General features: G+C 35.2%; 1 protein-coding gene across 1 annotated transcript in view; it reads right to left on the bottom strand.

Annotated features, from left to right (window-relative positions):
* Positions 1–3,292: 3,292 nt before the first annotated feature.
* Positions 3,293–25,408, bottom strand: part of LOC126162009 (nephrin) — a 189,326-nt gene continuing 167,210 nt past the window's right edge. Inside the window, exons 16-19 of the mRNA XM_049918231.1 lie at positions 22,057–22,239; positions 17,775–17,923; positions 7,990–8,149; positions 3,293–7,631 (exon numbers count right to left, since the gene is read on the bottom strand). Of these exons, the coding sequence (XP_049774188.1) occupies positions 7,294–7,631; positions 7,990–8,149; positions 17,775–17,923; positions 22,057–22,239 (830 nt within the window). The 3' untranslated portion in view covers positions 3,293–7,293. The remainder of the gene's footprint in view (positions 7,632–7,989; positions 8,150–17,774; positions 17,924–22,056; positions 22,240–25,408) is intronic.

A 25,408-nucleotide genomic window follows, 5' to 3' on the forward strand; every position in this document is an offset into this window, starting at 1 on the left:
TGATTGTCAAACCTTATATATGTCAAAAAATATTGTAAATACTTTGTTTCCAAATTTTGTAGGGGAGGGGAGGGGGGGATTTTGGATAGGGACACCCTCCTCTAGCATTACTTTTCATCAACAGAAGTAGCTGATAACAAAAATATTTTCAAATTTTGATTAGGTTAATATTATCTCAGCTGTTTTTCTAAAAGAATTTTATATGATTTTTTACACAATGTATTATATTTGAGGCTAAAATCTGTGAAAAGAGATTACTTCATTTTCTTTGTTATAACCGGTATGTACCTTCTCTGAAAGTACAGTTGAAATTATTTTCTTTTAGAAACATTTGAAATAATGCAATATTTGGCACACTTAAAATTTCTATTATTAATTATGCAATTTAGTACTGTTTATTATGTTTATTTCTGGATTTATTTGTAAAATAATAATAGAAATTAATAGAAATTCATTTGTCAAGAGAATTTATAATCCCTTTCGAATATTGGTAATACCGCAGAGTAAAGTAGTAGTCGGCATGCATCTGATGTGAACAGAAGTGTTTTTGTAATTTCGAATAACAATGTAATTTTGGCTTTGTTAATGTGAAAATTCAAAAGACAAAGTGATATAGAAAAATGTGAGAGTAAAATATTTGTGAAAACAAAAAAATACAGTGCAGGCTTACTTCAAATTTATTATGCCAATTGCAACCATGAGAACCTATAATGCCAAAAATTTCAGCTTCAATAATGAGCCCCTAGACTTGAAGAACTGGAGCCAACTACGAAAAAAGAAGATAAGTAAAAAGAGTATTGTAAATCTTACTCCTGTCAAAACTTATTAAACGAGTTAATGATAAACACAGCGACAATCAACAAATGATGTGAGGGAGGGGTAGATTACAAGCCCACTCTGCAGTTATTGCTAAAGATGTAGCATCATCTCACTATATGGTCAACAATGTGAGAGTTGTATCTGACAGAACTGCAGCAAAGTTTATAGACTACTGAAGTTTGAGAGGATAGACTACTATCTTGTACCGTATCAAGTAATATGTTAGTGTTCAGTGTCAGTATCAAAAACATGTGACATTCCTGTGGCAATGGATTGTTCCAAAGTTAGGTATTTCATCTTGTTCAAGTTATAATAAAGTGATCTAATATATGTTATAGTATCAACCTGGCCTCCCCTGGTAATAATCTATGGACCCACCAATGTGCCACAAACACACACACACAAAACACAGAGTATATGCCAAAAAGACTAACAGTACACATTAACTATAAAGCATAGAACCAATTGCTGATGTTTTGTGCTTAGGGCAACTGATAATAACCACTGGGAGGGGGAGCAGAAGAAACATGTACAGATGAGTAAAAACGGTTTGGAGTGATTTTGATAGGCTAAAAAGAGTTTTCAAAACTAAACTTGTTATGTGTCATAAACACAAAGATTAAAATGAATATGCATCACCAAGTTTTGACATGCAAACACTGAGGGTTACTGGGCAATGGTGAAAAGGGTTTTGGGTGTTACTAGGAAAACCAAGGAAACAAGAAAAATGGATCAGGCAACAAACAGAAGTTGACAATGTAATTATGACTAATTAAAATAAACTTGAAAGGGCAAGAGAAGAAAACAGCAACATGTTTGTGCATAGTTGAAGAGAATAATACTGTATAAAAGTTAGAGACCAGCTCTATCCAACAGTGTATGTCAAATGGTTGATGATTATTATGATACACACTCATAAAACAACTGCTGGGAGCAGCTGCCTTTCCTCTTCTTGCTGTTTTCATCCTAGTATTTCCACAGTTGTAACATTAATTCATAAATCTAGAACACTAAAATATAATCTTAGAACACTTTTTTCCCTAGTTGGAAAATTGAAGACATACCAGGAAAGTGTTTAAATATAGGACAGTTTCTTATTAAAAGCCCTCTGTATACCAGAATGAGCACTTGAATAAGTATTGATAAATGAAAACATACAGGTATGTATGAAGTCCTAATTACTATTATAAGACTGAATGTTGCATGCCATATGATTTTGTGTGAATATGGTACGACAATAGGAAATTCAGTAACTATAAAATGCAATTTTTCCCTAGAGTATAAAAATGGAGTGAGAAATACAGAGTTCACTGCTCACTCTCTGTAAAAAGAAAATGCTGAATGGTTTGTTTTCCTGTTTGCCTGATTTGAAATGTATTGAGGTTGTACTGATTTAATGTTTTATTTACAATACTCCTTTAGACCTTTGTGTGGACACAGTCATTCATGGTGACAAATGTGACATGCTACATTGTAATCTACCATTCACGATCTAAAGATGGCCTGTTCTGACTGAACTAGACATGTTTACTTATTTCTGTTCACATCTATCACTGAAATAAACCACCCATTACAATCTTTTAGGTGTTGAAAAAGAATGGATAACAGAATTTTAAACTCTTAGTTCATTCTGCCTGTTGCAGGATGTATTCTGAATGCATTAACAGAAACAACAATAGCTAAGACAATTATATGCTTGTGGCTATTTTAAAATAAAATTGTGACAATAATTGGTTAGTCCCATATGATTTTGACTCACGTGCCTGAAATTGTGCAAGTAGTAAACAAGAAAGAACTCTTTTTTTTTAAAATAAACTGCTAGTGAATGAAATCAAAGAATAAAGCTATATTAAAATGGATCATCCCACGAGAAGTCTGCCATTCTTCAAAGAATAATGTAGGGTAAAGAATGGAGGAAGGAGTAGCCATACATAAAATGGGGGAGGAAATCGAAATTGATTAATGTGAGCATTCAGATGGAATCCAGTCCTACAGTATTGACTCCCTTCTTTTTGCTGCTCATTTTAACTCCCTCTTTAATGAAAGAAGGCGAAAATCATGAAACACATTCCTCTTGCTAATGGTATAAAAATCTATTTGGCATACTGGAAGAACATCCAGCCTTCATTGTACATTCTGTAGTCATAAACGGAAGTATATAAAGCTCTGAAGTATTGACCAGCTTCTGAGGAAACACATTTTGGATACAAGAGCATATTTTCAGTTTCTCCAGGCACTCAGATACTGAGACAAGGTCAAAAACTGTAAAACGTCCAACACATAAATAGATTTTGTTATACAACAAATTTGTATTTAACAGACTGATATACACAGGAAGAAATGGGAAATGCTCAATATTTGCGTACTGAGCATGACAGTATTTTTCTTTTATATTCACAAAGCCAGTTACTACAAGGCACTCCATTTTGTTATGGCATATTTTTGCAAGTGGATATCGGTTATAAAAAGAAAATTATCAATAACTGCACATAATATATTACACATTATAAAATGACATTTTACATGGAGGCAGCAGATATTAAGTTTCTGTAAATGTATGATGATGAACAAAATTATATTATTTTTGTCATTTGGACTATTCATATACACTAACATTCAAACTATTTTAAGGTATGTGATTATATACAAACTCTGAATAATGAGTCAAACAAGTGACTTCTGTACACTTTAATATCTGCTAAATTAGAATACCGTATTAAAAATACAATTCTTTCAACTTTCATTGTCCATAGTATCAATTATAATTACAGTACTGCTATATAATTTATACATCATTAACTAGAAGCATACCTGTACAAATTTGCAATTAAAATTACGGAAGAGCACTGTGTTCACAGCTGTAACACATTTTTGTATCTGTACTCAACACGGCAACATTTTACCTAATCAGATTATTACAAACACATTTCAAAACATTTATTGAGCAAACATTTTTCATAAAATGGGAACTGCGAAATTACAATGAAGGTAGTTTGTATTCCTGTAGGAATTTCTTTTGCTGCATTCAGAACCTAGCACACTTGAATTTTTTTCATATGGAGATATCACACTGACACATCAGAAAATAGTTCACATCACTTTCACAATTTGGAAACCATGCACACAAAATGCAGCAGAAGTTATACCAGAATACACTACAGTTAGATTACATAATGCTTTAATTCATTACAAGATTGAAAATCAAAATAGATGTTTAAATAATTTATTTTACTAATTGTTCTAGCTTCACACAGCCCATATACCAACTTTCAGTGGCTCAGTAGTTTGTAACTGAAATGCTTGTGCAACAAATCCAATATAATATTGAAGAAATATTTTATGTGGTGCACAGTAGTTCAACTACACTGGCTTACCACATCAACACATTTGAAACTGTACTTATTCATATGAGCTGATGGTCTGATGCCTGTGATACAGTAAACATTCAAACTGAAAATAGCTTCCCACTTCAGGGAGGTAATCTTAAAGAAAAATGTTTTATTAATTATGTTAAAAATATCAGAAAAAATGAAAAACATATTTTAGCATGCCCCATTACAAAATTGTACAAAGTAAACATAATATTGATATAGGTGATTATGTTAATGAATTGCTATGAATTTTATGTTGAATGGTGTCTTTTTATGTTGCTCGAAGCAAATCAAACTGTGTGAGATTCATGAATAAGGGGTGTTACTCTTCAAGAAAGAGACTGTTCAAGAAATTTCAAAGTGCAACTGCAAAAAGATAATCTACACAGTAATACTGATTTATTTTTGAAATGATGCTCACTCAAAGTACTGGCACTAAAATAAAAAAGACCATTATGTGTATAACATTCAAATTAACGTATCAGTGATCAGACCAACATTAAAGAGGGAAAATCAAAAAAATACATTTCAGCAGAATTTCCTCAGATGTTTAGTAAATTTGAAGTGTTCTACAGCTAATTTCATGACAAAATTAAGCTATTACTCTTCTTCCTGATGCAACAACAATCAGAATCCAAAACAAATTCAAGAGCCACTGTTTTGCAGTGCACATGGAAATTTCAGTTGGGAGGCCTCTTTGATTCATCTGATGTTGTAGCTAACATATTAGTCTACATCCAATTATTACAAGACACATATTCCAGCAATTCTTTTGTAAGATATGATGAGCATTTCATTGATTTTACTTACAGCTACTATCACAATTCTTTTAAGGGATTATTATGTCTCCTTACATTAATAATTTTTCATGAAGAGCAACTATGAAATACTATGGACAAACAAATTTATTGTATAGCAGAAAATGCAAAATATGGAAATGGTGTAAAAGGTATTAAGGCTTACACTGCATTTGATGTAAGACTGTATTGTCAACAAATACACACATATTGATCAAAATTTATTTATAATCAGAAACACGGTTGACATATGAGGAAGTATTCAATATACTGCTAATCTTTCACTGCTAAAGTTTCTGGCCTCAGTACCATGAGTACAAAAGGAACTGTAACAGCATACCTGAAACTGATGGTGATAAATAAAAGATAGTTCTGTGCTTGGTATCAGTCACTTTGGGTCACAAGGTTCAGATAATCAGGATTAAACAGGTATAAGCGCTTTAGTACTAAATAGTCAACAGCATGGAATGAACATGTATAGTCAGGTGAAAAAATGAAAAAGTATAGCACACGAGCAAAACATTGCCAACTGACATCTCATTTTCCCTTCCAAAGCTACTGACAACCAACTTTAGAATTATAATTTCAAATCATTTAAAAGTAAGATCTTAATGGTAGATACAAGCTGTGAAAGATGAATCTTCTAATTTCTGAAAGAAGGTGGCTTGAAAAATAAAAAAGTTAACTGAAATATAAACTAAGAGATATTACACATAATGCAGAATAATACATCATATCTATTTAGATGAGGTTGATATAGATTTGGATGAGTGCAAGATACAAGAAATGATGGAAGGATGAAACATTCTGAATAAAACAATATAAAACTGTCTCAAAGAGAATTGTGTTGCACTCTACAGGCTTCAGTTTACAGGCCCATCTAGTATGAATCTGTGCTGATGCTGTGTAGTTTCAATAGCAACAAATTTAAAGGTTCTACTGTTACAGTATATTTAGAGAAATACAACATTTCCTATTTCAGCCCTGTTTCCGGATGAATTCATTGTTCATATACAGCCAGTGTACTCGCAGTTATCTTTGGCTGTTAGATTCTGATTAAAATAAATGATGTAATTAAAGTAAATATCAATTCAATACTGAAATTTTAAATAGCAAATATCCATTACTTTTTGTCACTGAAAAAATCTAAAATACTTCTACAGGTAAACAGTAAGTGAAATTTAGAACTGTTTCTAGATTGCATACAAATGCAAAAAGGGCCTTTACCCAAGACCCAGTGAAGACATCTTCTTTTCACAAGGAGATCTCTGTACATGCACAAAGCAGCAGTAATTTGAAAAAATAAAATTTTTCACACTGAAATATATGTACCTACAACATGCTTTTATAGTAAGATACCTCAAATACAAACAAGAAAATTGAGATCAAAAGACATTAAGTGGAAGATTACATGTATCCAACTGTGTTGTTTATCTAAGTTCAACTATTCAGTCTTAATGCAAAAACTGTGGAGTCACCTGAAATTCTGCAGGTGATTGAGCTGTTTGTGGATCACCATAATTACAGTGAAACTTCTATACAGAAGAGATTCTTTCTTGTGTATAACACAAATCTGTATCGAGTATAAAAATCTCATACTGATAGAAGTCTCAGCAGCTTACAAAAAACGAAGCTGGCATGTTCAATGCAGTTTATAAATTATTATTGTTCTATCACACAAGTAGCTCAAGATAAACTGTTCCTACAATATGAGAACAGCATCACATTCTGTTCAAACCAGCACCTCGCAGTAATTTTACATTGTACTGTCAATACCTCACACATACGAACCCATTTTTTTTTTCATATGGAAGTTTGTTCACACTCCATCCATACACAGAGCACAGCAAGTAGTAAGCAATTCACAGCAACAAAACAGCACCATCTGCACTATACACTAAACTGAATGATCCTCAATGTCCCTAGAAACAGTCCAACACACTTATAAAATTACACATTTTCAACAAATTTACTTCACTAGCGGTGAATTCCTGCAGATTAAATTTCTTTTGAAAGTGGAACTGTGTAAGACATCTCATAACAAAAGAGATTTGTTCTAGAGTAAACTCTTCATTCTTATATGCATTAATGCTCAGAATGTAGCATTTTGAAACCGATAGTGCCAGAAGTTCTCATAGGCCTTTGGCACATATCTTATATTAACACACACTTCAGTCATTATATGACTCCATAAAACTGTAACCAACTTTCTTAAAAATTTTGAAAACACAAGCTTCAGTTTCCACTGGAATCAGCAACCACCACAGAGACCACACGTGAAGCTCTTCTATTCAAAGGGAGCACAATCACACTAGATGTCCTTCAGCTTCTACAGAGGCTGGGTAACCAAGATTAGGATTGAATGTCGAAAGTAGCGGAGTGGGACCATTCTGCACAACAGCTGGCGGAGGAACAGGAGGAGGGTTGTGGGAGACTGTGACGTCAGGAGGCGGCACAGTAGACGGCGCACGCACTGCACTTCCCATACCAGCAGCAGCTGTCGGTCGCCGCAAGGAGCCTGTCAGATGTGCAAACTCAAGCTGTGGTGGATATGCCACATAACGGGCATCAGGGGAAATGTTGTAGTATGGACCATCTGCATGGCTCGGTGGTGGTGGTAGTGTCGCATAATGCAATTTTGCTCCTGCAAAGAAACCAGTTAGAAATTCAAATACTTGCACTGAAACAATTTCATTTTAGTTTATGCTTCAAAAGTGTTTGTGATGGTTAACACGATATTCAGATTAAAAAACATGATCACAATCAGCCTCATTAAATCAATACGGTTTTGCAAGCAAGATAGCTGACGAAAATTTACTGGAAAAGAACAAGGGGAGCACAGTGCTATACCTAAAGCCTTACACAACATTTCTCAATAAATTCATATTTTAACTGCAGAAGACAATGTAATAATGTACGAAGTCGATTGCATTCCTGAATTATTAAGAAAATAAGAGCCCCTGCACAACCTATTACTGTTATCAGAGTACATATTCTGTTACCTTCTACACTGGGATTGTAAGTATTTCTGTTCATTGTCTCTGAACCCTCCTCGTGATGAGGCTTTGGCTGATGTTGGACCTCATAAGCAGGGTACTGGTAAGGATACTCCATCTGGTCAATCAAGTAAGTACTTGCTGCTGGTGGTTTTGTGTTGTCTTCCTATTGAGAGAGGAAATTTGATTTAAGTTTATTTAAACCAGCTACACAAATATACAACAGTCTACATTTAATTTACTCTTTGAATCTATATAAGCCATGCTGACTGCTATGATAAAAAATAGATTTGGGATCACTTCGGTGTGAAAATATTCCATTTGCAGTAGATTACTTTACTATGTTTTGTAGTTTTTAATACACCTGGTGTAAACACAACATTGCTCTATTGAAGCACTCGTCTTCTATTATGCAACAAGCCGACCTAGGTTAAGATCAGTTTGGGTCCTGAGAAATGTAGATGAATGCAAGGCAATACTGACTCTACAACTTATCCTAGAATATAGGTTTAATAAAGGCAAACTGATGTTAATCGCACTTGTAGATTTAGTGAAAGCTTTTGTCACTGTCAGCTGGGATACAATCTTTAACATTCTGAAGATAGCAAGGTTAAAATACAGAAAGTGAAAGGTTATTTCAAATTGTATAGAATCCAGACTCTAGTTACATGAGTCAAAGGACATGAAAGAAAAGCAGTAGTTCAGAAGGAATTGAGCAAGTTGTAGACTATCCCTGATGTTCTTCAATCTGCACACTGAACAAGCAGTAAAGGAAATCAAGAAGAAATTTGGAAAGGAAATTAAAGTTCAGGTAGAATGGACTTGGAAGAGCAGTTGAATTGAATGGATAGTGTCTTGAAAAGAGACTATATTTTGAGAAGCAACAAAAGAAAAACAAGGGTACAGGAATGTAATCAAATTAAATCAGTCAATGCTGAGGGAATCATATTAGGAGATGAGACACTAAAAGTAGTAAGTTTTGCTGTTTGGATAGTGAAATATCTGATGTTGGCCAAAGTATAGAGTGTATAAAATGCAGATTGTTTATAGTGTGAAAAGCATTTTTAAAACAGACGAATTTGTTAACATTGAATACAAACTTAAGTGTTACGAAGTATTTTCTGATGGTATTTGTATGGCATGGAGACTTATGCAAAGTGAAATGTGGATGATAAGCAGTTCACACATGAAGGAAATAGAAGATTTTTGAATGTGGTGCTATAGAAGAAAGCTGAAAATTAGATGGGTCCATTACATATCTAATGAGGAGGTACTGAATCACATTGAGAGAAAAGAAATTTATGGCACAACTTGACTAAAGGAAGAAATCAGTTGGTAGAACACATACTGAGCCATTAGAACACATACTGAGCCATAAAGGAATAGTCAATTTGGCAAATGAGCAAAGTGTGGTTGGTAAAAACTGTAGACACAGACATGGCTGCAAATACAGTATGGATGTTCAAATGGATGTTGGGTGCAGTAGTTGTTAAGAGATGAGAAAGCTTACATAGGACAGAGTAGCATGGGGACTAGCAATACATTATAAACACAATTTGCATGTGAACAGAACTTTCAGTTTTTGTGCATCTAGGAATGTCATTTGGATGCACTGAGTTATCTGTATGATTAGCCATCAACATAGCTTAAAATTAAGTGATGCTCAATTTGAGTCATGTGACACATCATAATTCTGATGTAGTGCTTGTCTGACACCTCAGGATCAACATCACAAACCACTAAAATAAAAGCAAGAGCCTCCTCTGAAGGGAGGTGCTTTGCACTTGGGCAGTTTATTTATTTATTTATTTATTTATTATCATCCCAATGATCACATTTGTGATATAGGATTTGTCAGGGTACATTTTAACAACTATATAATATCTTTACAAAATTTGTATCTGTGCTGAATTCATACTAATCTATCTTATGTTTAATACAATACATAACTAATAAGTGTTTTTATAACATAATTTATTATGCACTGATGTAATTTCATTTGTCACATTAACTTAAACATATATTTTATACAGTTGCGCAGAGATATTCACTTATGCTGTAATAGCATTTGTCAAGCATGTGGTTCTTTAGAACAGTTTTAAATTTATCCTCATTTTCCAGCTCTTTGATATGTTTTGGTAGTGCATTAAAAAGTTTGATGCCTTGATTACATACATGTTTCTGGCTTCAGGTCCTTGTTACAGCTTGTATGTGTAGATCTTTACATTGCTGTGTATTGTAATTATGGAAGTCTCTATTGGTTTTCATTTTGTCCTGATTTCTTTTGATCACCAACAGACATTTCAGAATGTATAATGATGGAATTGTTAAAATTTTCAATGCTTTAAAAAGGGGCCTACAATGTGTTTGAGGTGGGCTGTGGGTCATTATCCGAATAGCACATTTTTGCAATTTGAAAATCTCATTTAGACGACAATTTGTTTTTCCCCAGAATACTATCCCATAGGATGCAATGGACTGAAAATAGCCAAAATATACTAATCTGGTACAGTCATTACTACAAACTCTTGAAATTATTCTAAGCACAAAACATGCTGAATTTAGTTTTAGTGCTAAGTTCACCACATGGTCCTTCCAATTAATCTTCTCATCAATGTGCATACCCAGGAATTTTGCACACTGTACTTTTTCAAGTTGTTTGCCCTCCATGGTGGGATTTAGGTCGTCCTGTTCACTTATTTTTCCATATTGCACATAATTAGTTTTTTTTGCATTCAGTGTTAGCTTGTTAGCACTAAACCATTTTTGTATATCTTGTAGGACATGGTCCACAGTACTGTGCAATGACTGCTTCATATCACTAACTATTAAACTAGTATCATCAGCAAATAACATGATTCTAGCTTTTCTCTCTGACACCTGAATATCATTAATGTAAATGAGGAACAGCAAGGGGCCTAATACACTTCCTTGAGGTACTCCTACTGTGACCTCCCTTGGATCTGATCTTAGTTTAATTTTTTGATTAATATTTGGTGCTGTAATTTAACCACCTGCATCCTCTTTTCCAGATAAGACTCAAACCACTTTTTTACCGGTCCTCTGATACCTATAGCTTCAAGCTTTTTCAAAAGTATGCTGTGGTCAACAGTGTCAAAGGCTTTTGACAAATCTAGATTTATCCCAACTACACTATTTCCCTCTTCCAATTTAGTGATTATTTCTTTTGTGTATTCTAGTACAGCTGTTTCGATACTTCTCCCAGCTTGAAATCCATGCTGATTACTGTTTATCAGATTGTGCATATTAAGATAATGTGTGACTATATTTCATTAGTATCTCTAAAACTTTAGAGAAAGTTGGGAGGAGTGAGACAGGTCGGTAGTTTTCTATTTTAAGTTTATCACCCTTTTTCAACAGGGGAATGACTTTAGAAATTTTCAGTTACGCCCTCAGCCATTGACAAGTTTGCTATGTGCGTCAATGGTTTCGCTATCTGATTAGCTGTTTTCTTTACTAATATTATTGGCACCTCATCTACTCCAGCTGACATCTTGGACTTCAGACTTTTAATCACTTTTAAAACTTCTTTTTCGTTTGTTGGAACTGCCATCATACTGCTGGCTACCTTCGGTGCTTCCATCTTAATCTGCTCCCCAAGATTCCTGCTTAATGTCTGGGGTACATTTAAAAAGTAATTATTTATATAATTAGGCATGGCATATTTATCTACCATTTTATTCTCCTCATCTTTTAGAATAATTTCCTTGTCTTTGGTAGGTACCCCAGTTTCTTTTCTCACAATTTCCCATGCTATTTTAGTTTTATTTCTGGACTGTTTTATTTCCATATCATTACTTAATAACTTTGCATTTGCAATTACTCTGCGGTATATTTTCCTATACCTCTTTACATATTCTATAAAATCAATATTTGTACACTCCCTCAACTCTGAATTCAGTTTTTTCATGTTTTCACATGATTTCTTAATTCCAAGAGTCATCCAAGAACTTGACTTTATGTATCCAGTAGACTTGACTCTGGTCAGTTTCTTTGGAAAATACATCTCAAAGTTCATCATATAAATCGATGCAAATGCACTATATGCCTCATCTGTACTTGACTGTTTCAAAACATCTAACCAATTTTCATTTTCTAAGATACTTATGAACTGATGACAGCTGTCCACAGAGAAGTTTCTTTTGTAAATATTATTTACACCTTTATCTTCCTTTGACCTTAAAGGGATTTCAATGGTGAGAGCATTGTGATCAGACAATCCTAAATCTATGTTTGTTACCTCTATGTTAGTTTCTGACATATTTGAGAAAATGTTATCTATGAGGCTATTGGAGGTGTTTGTTATTCTAGTTTAATTGTTTATGTGTGGTGACATGTTGAAACTCTTTAATATGTCCAAAAATTGCCTTTTTTGTTGACTTTCAACTAGAAGATTAATATTGAAATCACCACAAAGAATAATCACAGTTTCTTTTTTGTAAATAGTATTTAGCAACAATTCTAATTTATCAAAAAAGACTTCTATGTTTGCACATGGTGACCTATACACTGTTATGACTATGACTTTTTTCATCAGGCCATATAGCTGGACAGCACCTGCTTCAAAAAACTTTTCAATACTTAAGTTCTCTGCTTCACATCTCTTTTTAAATTCTAACTCTTGTCTAAGGTAAATACCGACTCCACCACCTTTTGCAATTTTCCTACTATAATTATTTGCCAGTTTAAATGGATTAATATGAATACTGCTAATTTCTTGGTCCTTACACCAATGTTCTGTAATACACAAGACATCAGGTTGGGTGTTACTTACTGCTATTTCAAGTTCACAATATTTGTTCTTGAGGCACTGCACATTTAGAGTCATAATCTTCAGAACAGGGGAGTGAGCACTGGTGGTATTTCTCCTTTCGTTTAACACTGTTATCTTGGAGTTTTCATTATGGCTGGATATCAAAAATCCTGTTGTACCACAGGTTTCTTGTTTCTGTTGCTTTTCCTACTTGAAGTTGATGATGCTGATTGATTGTTTATACTAGCTGTGGCAGCTGATGACATTTTAATATTTACAATAGCAGATGATGATGTTTTTAGTGCTTCAGCAAATGTTGCTCTTGTTAAGGTTTTCATTTCTTATGCTTCTGTCCTCATTTGGAGTGGGATTTTAGGGAACTTTTCTACTGTTATGCGGCTTATTTCTTCTAGTATCTTTTCACCCATCATCTTTTTTCCATAATAGTTCCTGTGCTGTCCATGCCTCGTGAAATGATTTCTCACTGAGCTGTTTGCATCAACAAAAGTTGCACACTTAAAAGCACAGCAGATCTTCCTGAATTTATTATTTGTTGACTTTATTTCTTTGTTTACACATGATTCCTCGATTAGATCATGTCTATGTGGCACACTTACAACGAGAACCTTTAAATTTAGATCTGACAGCTTTTTTAGAGTTGTTTGAAGTGTCCTTGTCGCTAGTTGGCTTTCATTTTTGTATATGTCATTTGCTCCACCTATTAGCACACAGCATGTTCCAGTCTTAACTAAGTTTTCACAATTATTTACTATTTCATTAAGGGGAGCACCAGGTTTGACAATGGCTGTTACTCTGAATTGCGACTGCCGATCATTTATTATTTGTGCCACACCCTTTGCATGACTATCACCTAATACACAGACTTGATATTTGTTGTTCACCAGGTGCCCTCGTTCCATCGTTTTTATAGTACACTTTGGAGAAACATTTCTCTCGTTAGAACACACAGATGATCTAGATTCACTTTCACGTGTCTTATTTTTTGAGTTCACATTTTGTCCTGTCGTGTCTTTATTACCCGTTTTTCTTTGCACTCTATTTACTGACGATGTCATACCGCCAGAAAGATTTCGTTTACTACTAGCAGAAGTTTTGTTTGAAACGAAAATTGCCGGTATGTTTTCATTACACTCATTTTTTAAATCGTCATAATTCCGCTGCTTTATCAGTTCCTCTAACTTATTTACGTAACGATTTGCAAGCACAAGGTCTTGCTGAAGCGATGTAGTAACACTTTCTTCTATGCAGTTATCGTATCTTGACAAAGCTACCGTTAGAAGATCGCAGCAGTCTTGACATGATATTGATGAGTGCAGCTAGCAGATGCTTTGCAAGCCACAGATGTGCAGTCATGTGACACATCATAATTCTGATGTAGTGCTTGTCTGACACCTCAGGATCAACATCACAAACCACTAAAATAAAAGCAAGAGCCTCCTCTGAAGGGAGGTGCTCTGCACTTGGGCAGTTATGGTGACAGTCTTGACATGATATTGATGAGTGCAGCTAGCAGATGCTTTGCAAGCCACAGATGTGCATGCGCTTTTTTCCAAGATTGTAGCATATTGTCTCTTTTTTTAGGGTCAAGGTGGCAACATTGACTCACTGAAGCAGTGAGATATTTCAGTGTATAAATCTCATGTTATTGTTCTTGTCCTGAACAATAAAAAACAAATAGTATTTCAAGTTTTAGTTCATTATTTATAAAGTAAAGACAAGTAATTCAATCAGGGTAGTGGATTTGGGAATCTACATTGTTATATGGACTTTAATTAATGCCATTTATATAAACTATAGGCAGATCTGAACAATACAAATGTACACTATAGGTAGGCAAATGGAAAAGCTGAAAAAACAAGCATTATTAATAGAGCATTTGTAACATCTCTCAGAGCTCAGAAGGAGGGACCAATTCCTACCTTACTTTGACTCCCTTGAACCATTGTTTCAATTTCATTTTATTACAGTTCCTATCATATTTTTCAACATTGTGTTTGGAATTAATATACAGCTGAATGAATGATATCTGTTTACAAATACTATAATACCAGCAGTAGAGACAGGAAAAGCAGTGCCTCAAAGATGGTGAAGACAAATATTGAAATTCTGGGACCTGAGATTACTTCACTAATAGCTACAATAAATTATGATAGTCAAAAGAAAATGTGAATATTTACAGGAAGGATTCCCAAAGAGCAAAATGTTAAGACTGTGTGTGGTGCAGCAATGGTTAAGGATGTAAAAGCCCTTTCAAGTCAATCTGGGTTCATATCATCATCCATTTTATGTGCTTTCTCTAAATAGTTCAGTGAAAATGGTGAGCTGATTCTGTGGAAAAGACAAACACCACTATCCTTTTTTATCCTAATCCATTGTTCTACCACTAATGACCTCATTTAATAGGATGTTACATCCTGATCTTCTACCATACTTTTTACCAATTTTATCTGATTTTAAAGTTATTTTTGATCATTTTAGCATTTCTGATCTTTTTCATTCTCCTATAACATTGTACTTTGATGCAACAAGAATATTTTAACAGTTCAGCCCATGACAGAGAAAGGCAAAGCCATTATTATTCTAATATGCAGAGCCAAAGGCTCGATCATCAGAAAAAATGGGGTATGGTAATTAGAAAAACCACACACAGCATCAAGGAAGCACAGCAATTCATCTCACAAATAAATAACTGCTAGTAGTTTCAATAATTTTTCCCCTTTGATATCATCCTGATGTGTCTTCCTTGAAGCAGAGGCCTGCTTCTCCTCTTTAGTATCAATTCTTCCAACTGTGGCTCCCCGCCCCCCACCTTAGTGTCAATTTGTTCCTTTCTCTCTCCATAGTATAAATAGCTTTCTCAACATTTTCATTCATTTCTGTTTATATCAGCTGATTTTATATCCCTTAATGTGGCTGAACTCCCCCGCATGGGGCCTCCAGGCCAACAATGCCATACGATCATTTCATTTCATCATTTTTTCATATCCCTTAACATTTTTCATGTCAAATGTTCATTAGCATCAGTTTACAGGTCTCCTAGTTTTGTATGTATTTTGATGTAATTTAGTCTTTTTTTTAAATAATATATAACATTATCCTTATCTATGTGCTAAATGTTGGAGGAAGAGGAATATGGTGTTTGAGGTTTGCAGACAACATGGTCTTCCTAGCAACAGGTCAAAAGTAATTACAGGATACTGAGAGTACCATTAAAGCTATAGGGAAGATTTACAGAATGAAAATAAATACAATATGGAGGCTTTTGAAATGTGGACATGGTGGAGGATGGAAAGAATAAGTTGGAGGGATAGAGCAAATGATGAAGAGGTACTGAGTAGAGTGGGAAAGCAAGCACAGTTATTGGATGTAATGAAAAGAAGGAAACAAAACAGGATTGGACATATATTAAGAAGAGTGGGAAAGCAAAGACAGTTATTGGATGTAATAAAAAGAAGGAAACAAAACTGGATTGGACATATATTAAGAATGAAGGATGGGCTTATAAAAACAGTCTTAGGAAGATATGTCGAAGGAAAGAGGAGGACAGAAAGGAAGAGATTTCAGATCATGGACGATGTGATGGACAGCAGCACATACACCAGCATTAAGAATGAAGCAGTGGATCACATGAAATGGAGACACAAATGACCTGATAATATAGCAGAAAATGATGATGATGATCATCCTTGTCCACTGACTACTGCACCTACTGGTTGTCAAGATGCAGTGGTGTAGAAATTCTTGAAGAAGTTCTTATCATCGGAACTTGGTCAGTGAGGGATAGTGGCATAAATTAATTAATAATCAGTTTTGTTGCTGTTCTCCTGGATTAAATTCCAAACCTCTTGGCAGTGGTTTATGAAGAGAGAACATGTCAATGGTGCGCCATCCATTGGAAGGGCATGTTAAGCTTTGTGCTCTTCGAGATTCCTCCCTTTTCCTTCAAAAATAACAGTAGAAACAAGACTACACTTAACAGGTGCATATAATAGCCACCCACATCTACAAATATGTACTTGACATTTCATAAAAACAAATGGATCAGGAAAAAGGCAGGAGTGGGAGATGTAATCAAAATGAACTGGAGATGGGTGTGACATGTGAATGCATTGCAGATGGATCAAGGAAGTTCATTGCTGGAATCCAACAAATACACAAAGACCCAGTGGGAAGATGGATAGCTGACATTAGAAAGCAGGCATGAACAGCATGGGTGTATGTAGCTGAATACGGTAATCCATAGAAAAATGTAGAGAAGCCCTTTACTCAGCAATAGATACAGAATGAATGATGATGGTGTAAAATATTTTGTGATATTTTATTCATTTACTTGTTCCTTGCCAGCTGTTGCAGTTGGTAGACTTAAAATCATCTTTCTTTTCAAAAAATTGGTAGTTGACTTTTTCTCTTGTTCAATACTGCTGTGCTTTCCTTGACTCTGTGTCAAGGATCACTTTTCTAATAAATTACTGATCAGGCCCATTGCCTCCATGTGCTTTTTCCAATTTGCTATTGTTTTAAAAGTTAGAATTTTTGTGACTTTCTGTTTGTCTATGTCTCTACCACTTCTTGGTATGTATAATATTTTTATAAACATATTTGAGGAAGATGTTAATTTAAGTTGAATGCAGTCTGTGGTATAAAACTAGCAGTTAATGTTTAAAACAATCCATAGCAATTATTCTCATCTTTATAATCAAGAGTACACACATACAAATCTTACAATCACAGTTAATGACAGATATTCACATGTAAAGTTGTACACTGGGCGTTAGTTTTGATTCACATTATGCTATTCTTCTACGAGCACTTTTTTGCAAGACAACACATTAACAGGTGTCAAAAAATGGTGAACACTGCCCTAATTAAGAGACTATCACAAAAATTACAGCCCATTAATTAATATCTTACTGCTGTATGTTAACATCTATCAATTATATATATTATTTTTTGTTTGTGGATCAAAAATTGGAGTAAGCATTAAATTAAATCTTACTAGATATTCCTGATTGCTGTCTCCATTTGAGTAGCTTTCACTCTTTTCTGAAACTGAACTTAGTGTTTCACCAGTGACCGTTTCATTATAACTGCTAGGGGCATACATTTCAATGGTTGCCGACTTACTGCTGCTCTGTTCACTGGCAGCTGAAATATAACATGAGAAGCATTCGATAAAGTGGATCATTGTATTTCGTAACTAAATATTAAAGAGTGAAATTGTTTGAAAAGTCAAGCAGAAATAATACTAAAATAACAAATCAGCAGTAAAAGTCTCCTATTAAAGAAATAATAATGGACAGCGACTATGACACATGAGTAACATAGCGCAATGACATATCACAATATCATGACAAACACACTGCCCCTTTAGCAAAGCAAATGATCTGCCATGTAGTGTAAGTCTTAATGTGACACAACAAACACTGATAGAACACAAGCAAAAAGGAGAAAAAGATGTTCAATAATCTGTAGCCCAATGGTGAACAACATATAGATGCACATAACAGATAAAAACAAAAACTCAGGCATGATCAGGGCTTCAGCAACCTCCTACATGACCTGAGATGAGCAAATCCTACCTTATGAGTAAATCCTACCTTCATATTCCACGGCAATCCTAACACCTGTTAAACTTGTGCAATATTCTAGTCCATTCCTATGCAACCTATACATCAAACTATGTATAATATCTGTTAGTCCATTGTCAACAACTCAGGTCCAAGACCCACCAAATATACTCGCTCAAGACAAGCCTCGTAACGAAAGTTTTTCTCCAACGACAGGTAGAGCTCCACATGAAAGCAGCTGTCATTTACCAACTGCACTCAAATGACTGCACAGCACTTTATGTGTGTATGACACCTAACCAGCTCCCTACTTACATGGATGGCAACCATAAATGGCAATGGCTACTCAAGCATCCCATTGCTGAAGTTGCTGCACTCTGCAGTGCCAATCACTTTACTTACTGCACCGAGTGAGGTGGTGCAGCAACAAGACACTGGACTCATATTTGTGAGGATTGCCGTTTCAAATTCCCATCCTGCCATCCAGATTTATGTTTTTCATTTTTTTATGAAATCACTTGGAATGATTGCCCAGTGGATTCTTTCAGAGGGCATGCTGATTTCCATTACAATCTCAGCTTGTGCTTCATCTCTAATGATCTCATCATTAATAGGGCATTAAAACCCCAAACTTAATTCCTTCCTACACCACCTGCTTCAGTGCCTATGCAATTTTGATCCCCACTGCCACCCAGGAAAAATGCTGCTGAAATGCATATGTAGGAACTGTAGGATCTTCCATTCTCAACAACCCACTTGCTAAGCTAAGAAGGTAGGTCATAGGGAAATGTACATTAGCGGTTTTCAGTGTCCAATGCTGCTGGAGCCAACAAAATTATATTGCTGGATGTGCTTTACTTAGTGTGCTCTCAACATTTATTGGTGATTTTCACTTTAGTGAGCATGTTTTGTTCTCTTAATACTTGTTACAGATGATGGTAAAACGAAGGTGCTGAGGGTTAGACATACGAGCTAAGCTACAAAGTTCTGTAACTTATCCACAAGAGTGTCAAAAGTAGAAGATGAATACACCTACCGTGCTTGCCCCACCACTGGCAGCTGCCATTGGTAATTGGACTGACAAGAGAATCATGCAGCAGATATTCAGTAAATGTATTATAGATAGTGGCTGTACCTCTTCCAAATCACCAAAAAATGGTGCTATTACAAGAAAGAAGTAGACAACTAGACAATTTTGTTGAAAAATCTTATGTTCCACAATATTAAATATTACTATACCTCACACAGCCAACTTAAGTTTTGTGAATGAGAGCAACCTGGAATTTTAATGGCATTCAATGAACAATGCTGAGAACATTAAAGGCAAGGGTTTCAGGTATCTGACCAGAATGACAATAGTCTAACAAATAACAATATTTGTCATGTCCTGGCAAGTGCTTGTACCCTGTCTGTTCCTAAATGACAGCATGAAAAGGCAAACTCATGACAGAATGAAGTATTTTCCCTCTTTCTCTGTGCAGAAAGGTACATTCAGTTGCCTTACTTACAGACCACTCTCAATCTGTGGTAGTACCCATCCTCAATGGTGCTTGTACCCTGTCTGTTCCTAAATGACAGCATGAAAAGGCAAACTCATGACAGGATGAAGTATTTTCCCTCTTTCTCTGTGCAGAAAGGTACAGTCAGTTGCCTTACTTGCAGACCACTCTCAATCTGTGGTAGTACCCATCCTCAATGGTGCTGTTCCTACTCGCTTGTCCTCAGCAGCATATCCTCTCCTGTAGTTTTCCAACTCATTCCTCCCACTTGCCACTACCCCGTTCTCCATTTCCCCTTCCCTGAGAGTTGCCAGTCATGGCCTTTCCTCCCTTATAATACCCCCTATAATACTAATGTCAGAGCAGGTGTGTGTGTGTGTGTGTGTGTGTGTGTGTGTGTATGTGTGTGAGAGAGAGAGAGAGAGAGAGAGAGAGAGAATTCTCAGACTGGGACAAGAGTGTACATCCAGATTTTCTGATCTGTGGCTATTTTCTGATCATGTGGCTATGGCTGCTGCCCCTCATTTGGCTGCAAATGAGTGGTTGCATTTCCTCAATCCTCAAATATTTGACATTGTAATATTAGAGCAAACAAAAATCAAGATCACCTACAAATCTGTTAATGGACCACTGTTTATATATTTGAGCTAAACTTGCTATGGCACCCTTACAGTTAATTTCCCGCTTTCTTTTTTCAAACATTTTGTATTTAATGTTTACACAGTGTTTAAAGTCACTATGAAGGCAGTAAAAGTGTTTTTCACTATTCAGACAAAGAACATAAAATCTACAGTGCAAGTAAGTCTCATATCACTCAGATTTTTAATTATGTCTCACAATAAACCCACTCTGTATACAAAACTTGAAGAAATATCAGCTATATTGTTCTGAATAAGAGAAGGAGACACATGATTAAAAACCAGCTTTTAATAACTGTTGTAACTCTAGAACCAATTACATGTTCTAAGGAAAATAAATACTGCCCAATTGTAGAGGCTATGCACACATTAAAAAATAAATAAATAAAATATGAAAACACAACTCTGTCTTAGCAGGTCACTATTCAGTCCTCAAATATTCTTTCATCTTTTCACTATGTCTCTTTTTTTCTTTTTTTATATCACTTCTCACATGTTCTCTTACTGCTTCTACCATGAAATGAATCAAACTTTAAGATTTTCTTTCTCAAAATATCTCTCCGTTCTACGCATCTATGTTGTGTATTTCCAAATCTATGTTAACTTTTGACACACACCTTGTTAATTTCTTTTTCCAGAGATACCTGAGGATCTGTTTTGTCAGCCTTTTGTCATCTTTCCCTTACTGCTTCTGTAATTTTTTCCATCTTTTGATATACTTCACAATTACTTCTTTGCTTCTTACTGGACTTAAAATTTTACTCATGATTCTTCTCTCCAATACTTCTAGTTCGTCTAATTTATAATTCAGTGGTAGGCATTTACTTGCTCAGAGGCATTCTGTTTCACTATCATGCTGTAATGGATTATTTTTGCGTCTCTTGACATGCATATTTTATGTAAGTTTTTTTGTTATTCATTCTCTATATTTTTCTTCTTTTCTCTTATTTTAAACATCATCTTTGTTCAAATTCTACTCTGTTAACACTACTACCCTATCCTCTCAGTTCATTACTTTTATTTCCCATAAGACTGGGACATTAAGTTCTCATGAATTTGAATTGCATTTAGATCCCAACAACTCCCTGAACATTTCTCTAAATCCTTTGTGCTGAATGAAACCTTTCTGCTAAAATTTTCTACATTTTCCTTTTTACTCATATGTTATGTTCGCATAATCAAATGAAGAAATTTAGTCTCTATATTATGTCAAAAAATTGGAAAACGTGGTTATTAGAAAATTATAGTCACAATCATCATATTGCAATATATCACCAAAAATGTTTATCCTGTACTGCTGTATATGTCTTTCCAGCACTACTAAGTACGTAGATTTACATCATAACACTTCTCTTTTTTACATCATTTATTATCTGATGTTACAGAAATAGAAATTCTTCATTAATCTCATTATTACACTAGTGTCAATTTTATATTTCTGAAACTGTGACTGCCATCATTTATAAACTGAATCTTTTTCATTCATTTTCATTTAGTTACAATACCTTTTACAACCATGGCTTAACAGTTCAAATTCTAGGAATGCAACATTTTTAACATACCTGTACGCTTACCCTTGGCTCTCTTCCTGTACACAAAGCAGGCAACAAGAGCAATGTTGAAGAGAACAAGTAGTGCTCCAGTCACTGAAACACCAACAATGACGAGGCGTGGAACATCGGCCTTCCCGAGTAGAGCATCAGGCACATCAGGGCCAATCCCGACACCAGCAGTACCTGATTTCCCAGGAGGTCCACCTGTCAGGACATGAGATAAATGACGTGACTCACCTGCTGTGAGACGTTTTGCAGCACGGCCAGCTGAGGCAGCCGCCCCACGCCTGCGCAAACACCAGCCTGCCAGTGCCACATTCAAGGCTAGTAGTGCTGCACCCACTGTTGATGCAACAGCTACAACAAGCCCCGGAGTACGGCTACTCGGCCCCCCACTGGAGCCGCTGCTGCTTCCCCCAGAGTCGAGTCCCAGTTCACGGCTCGTGGGAGGGCCCTCGCCTGCAGAGGAGGGACGGACATGGGGTGGAGGGTTAGTGATGGGGAGGGGTCATTAGTAAGGCTCTGATCTATCACAGCAGCTATGCAAATTATTCTCCCATAGAAAGTGACACTAATCCAGTTTAACTGCCATGACAGTGTAATGGTTGCAAGACTCAATAAATGGAATGCCACCATGAGTGAAGTATATTTAGACTGTGACTGTGATAGATTATGCACCATAGAAATTTAAGTGCAAAATTTGCTGGGAACATTAATCTATAATACTACTGAGCAACACTGTGCAAACAGTATTCTGGGTTTATGGTGGCATTTCACATCTGGGGCAATACTCTTTAACAATAAAACCATTACATTATAAGCATACCCATGTATTATGGTTATATCTTCGTTCATTTTGGTTTTGACCAGAAAATGTATAAGAGAAAGGGTGTGGTGATCAATTTATCCTTGATTTATCAACGAAAATACAAACTGCAGATGTCATACAGTTGAAAATACAAAGATCATGTATTCACTGATAAATATTGCATTTTCTACAAAAGCAGCAGTGGTAGAATCCACCAGATATAGATGTTTGTTTATGAAAAGAAAAGGTACAAATCAAATTTCAAATTATTTGTAGATTAAATTTACTGAACACAACAAATAATAAAGCTTTCAAAAACTGTGCAAATAACATTTGGTATTGCAGCAATTCCTGGCAAATGACAGGTGTTGGTGTTCTCAAATTATAATAAATGAATACAAGGTTATTCAAAATGTGCAATAAATAACACAAGCAATATAATATAAATGAAGTGCCAAATGTTCAAATATTATATTGGCAATAATAATACAGAAAGAAAAAAAATGAACCACAACTGTGAGATACAGCAATTGCTACTTCTTAGCATTCACTTATCACCATGAACAAATGGAACACAACAAATTGGTTGAGCAAGAAACTCATTACAACATAATAGACAGTAGACTGAAAGTTATGTTACCGTAATAGTAACACATTTAAGTTGTGTTTGTGTTTTCTGATCATTATCAAACTGTATTTTTGCTCTCATACTCGCAAATTACCTCATGGAATTTAGCAGAACATATAAGCAATGTGTAGCATTCAAAATTATTTGAATACCTGAATTGTAGGAATACAAGAAATTGTTAGTGTTCAAGTGAGCTACATTCAATGTGACAATATTCTGAAATAGTGTGATAAGTGTCCATGCACAAAATAAAATAAAAATATTTATAATCAAAAAACTGAAGGTACAGCTATAAGTTGGAAAAATAGACATTTTCTTTCTGAATAGCGACTTCCCCGTGTGTTTAGATAGATGTGCACTGCAATCCTGGATGTATTTGATATCCATCAAGATTCTTTTTACACCATTTCTATGAATACAATGTTGTGCAAGAATGAATGAATGAATGAATGAAGAAATATCAAAGTTAGCTAATAAGTATATAATTCTTCTATATTTCCCAGAAATACAAGCTTACAAAGTGACAGAATAAGTTTATGTTGAATAAAAAGATGAAACAATGTTCTGATCCAGAAACAGCATTGAGCAATACTATATTCCTTACTGTTGTTTTCAAACCAACCAGTAGTCTATCTTCATTTTTCCTCTGTCCTTTATTCAATATATCATCCCCAGTCCAAAACCACTCATAAATTTTCCCATAGTAAAGCTGACAGCCCACTGTACTGAATTTACTCAATAAATCAGCTTCCTATGTCCCACAGTTTCTCCTTATTGTATTATATTACCCACAAAATCCTGATCTTACACTCTTTTACTCTCCAAACCATGTCAGGGATCTGGAACAGGTCAATGATATATTTGAAACGAGCCTACTACTGGGTTACAAACTCTCAGTTCTTCTATATTTCCGATTATGGCAGCTTGACGGCAGCACCACTGCACTAATTTTAACAAACATGCCTAATAATTTTTTAAATCTCCATTCTGGACAACCTTGAAGGTCTATAATTTTAATTAATAGTTTTACCTACAGAAGATCAATTCTTGTAGCATAAAAACGCACAACAGGAAACAGCACTCACACTGTTTATCAAGCACTAGCTCTTTTTCCAGCAAAAGCACACATTTTCACACACACAACCATACAGACACCCAATGGCACACTCCTGTGGCCATGGCATCATCTCAGGATCGGATATATACAATCAGACTTACAGAAAAATATCATCAACATAATTCTGAAGATGCGATGAGCACACAAGTGCAAGAACTACTGCACATACCAGCATAACAGCTCATGCATCCAAGTGGCTGACAAGAATAATATACAAAAGATGATCAGTTTGGTTTTACGAAAGGAAAAGGCACCAGAAAGACAGTCCTAACATTGTGCTAGATAATGGAAGCAAGACTGAAGAAAAACTGGACACATTTATAGGATATGTGGACCTGGAAAAAGTGTTCAACAATGTAAAATGGTGCAATATGTTCAAAAGGCTGAGAAAAATAGGCATAGGCTACAGGAAAAGATAGGTAATGTACAGCATGTACAAGAACCAAGATGGAATAATAAGAATGAAAAGCCAATAACAAAGTGTTTGGTTTGAAAAGGGTATAAGACAGGTGTGTAGTTTTTCAACCCTGCTGTTCACTCTATACATTGAAGAAGCAATGATGGATGTAAAAGAAAGGTTCAGAGCGGGATTAAAATTCAAGGGAAAGAATATCAGTGATAAGATTTGCTGATGATATTGCTATCCTCATTGAGACTGAAGAAGAATTACAGGGTCTGTTGAATCGAATGGACAGTCTAATTCATTAGACTGAGGTGAGAAATTTAGTATCAGCACTGGGGATCATGAAGTAGATGAAGTTAAGAAATTCTGCTACCTACACAACAAATAAACCCATGATGGATGAAGCAAAATGGCCAT

The sequence above is a fragment of the Schistocerca cancellata genome, chromosome 2 (genome assembly GCF_023864275.1).
Source record: "Schistocerca cancellata isolate TAMUIC-IGC-003103 chromosome 2, iqSchCanc2.1, whole genome shotgun sequence".
Lineage (NCBI taxonomy): Eukaryota > Metazoa > Arthropoda > Insecta > Orthoptera > Acrididae > Schistocerca > Schistocerca cancellata.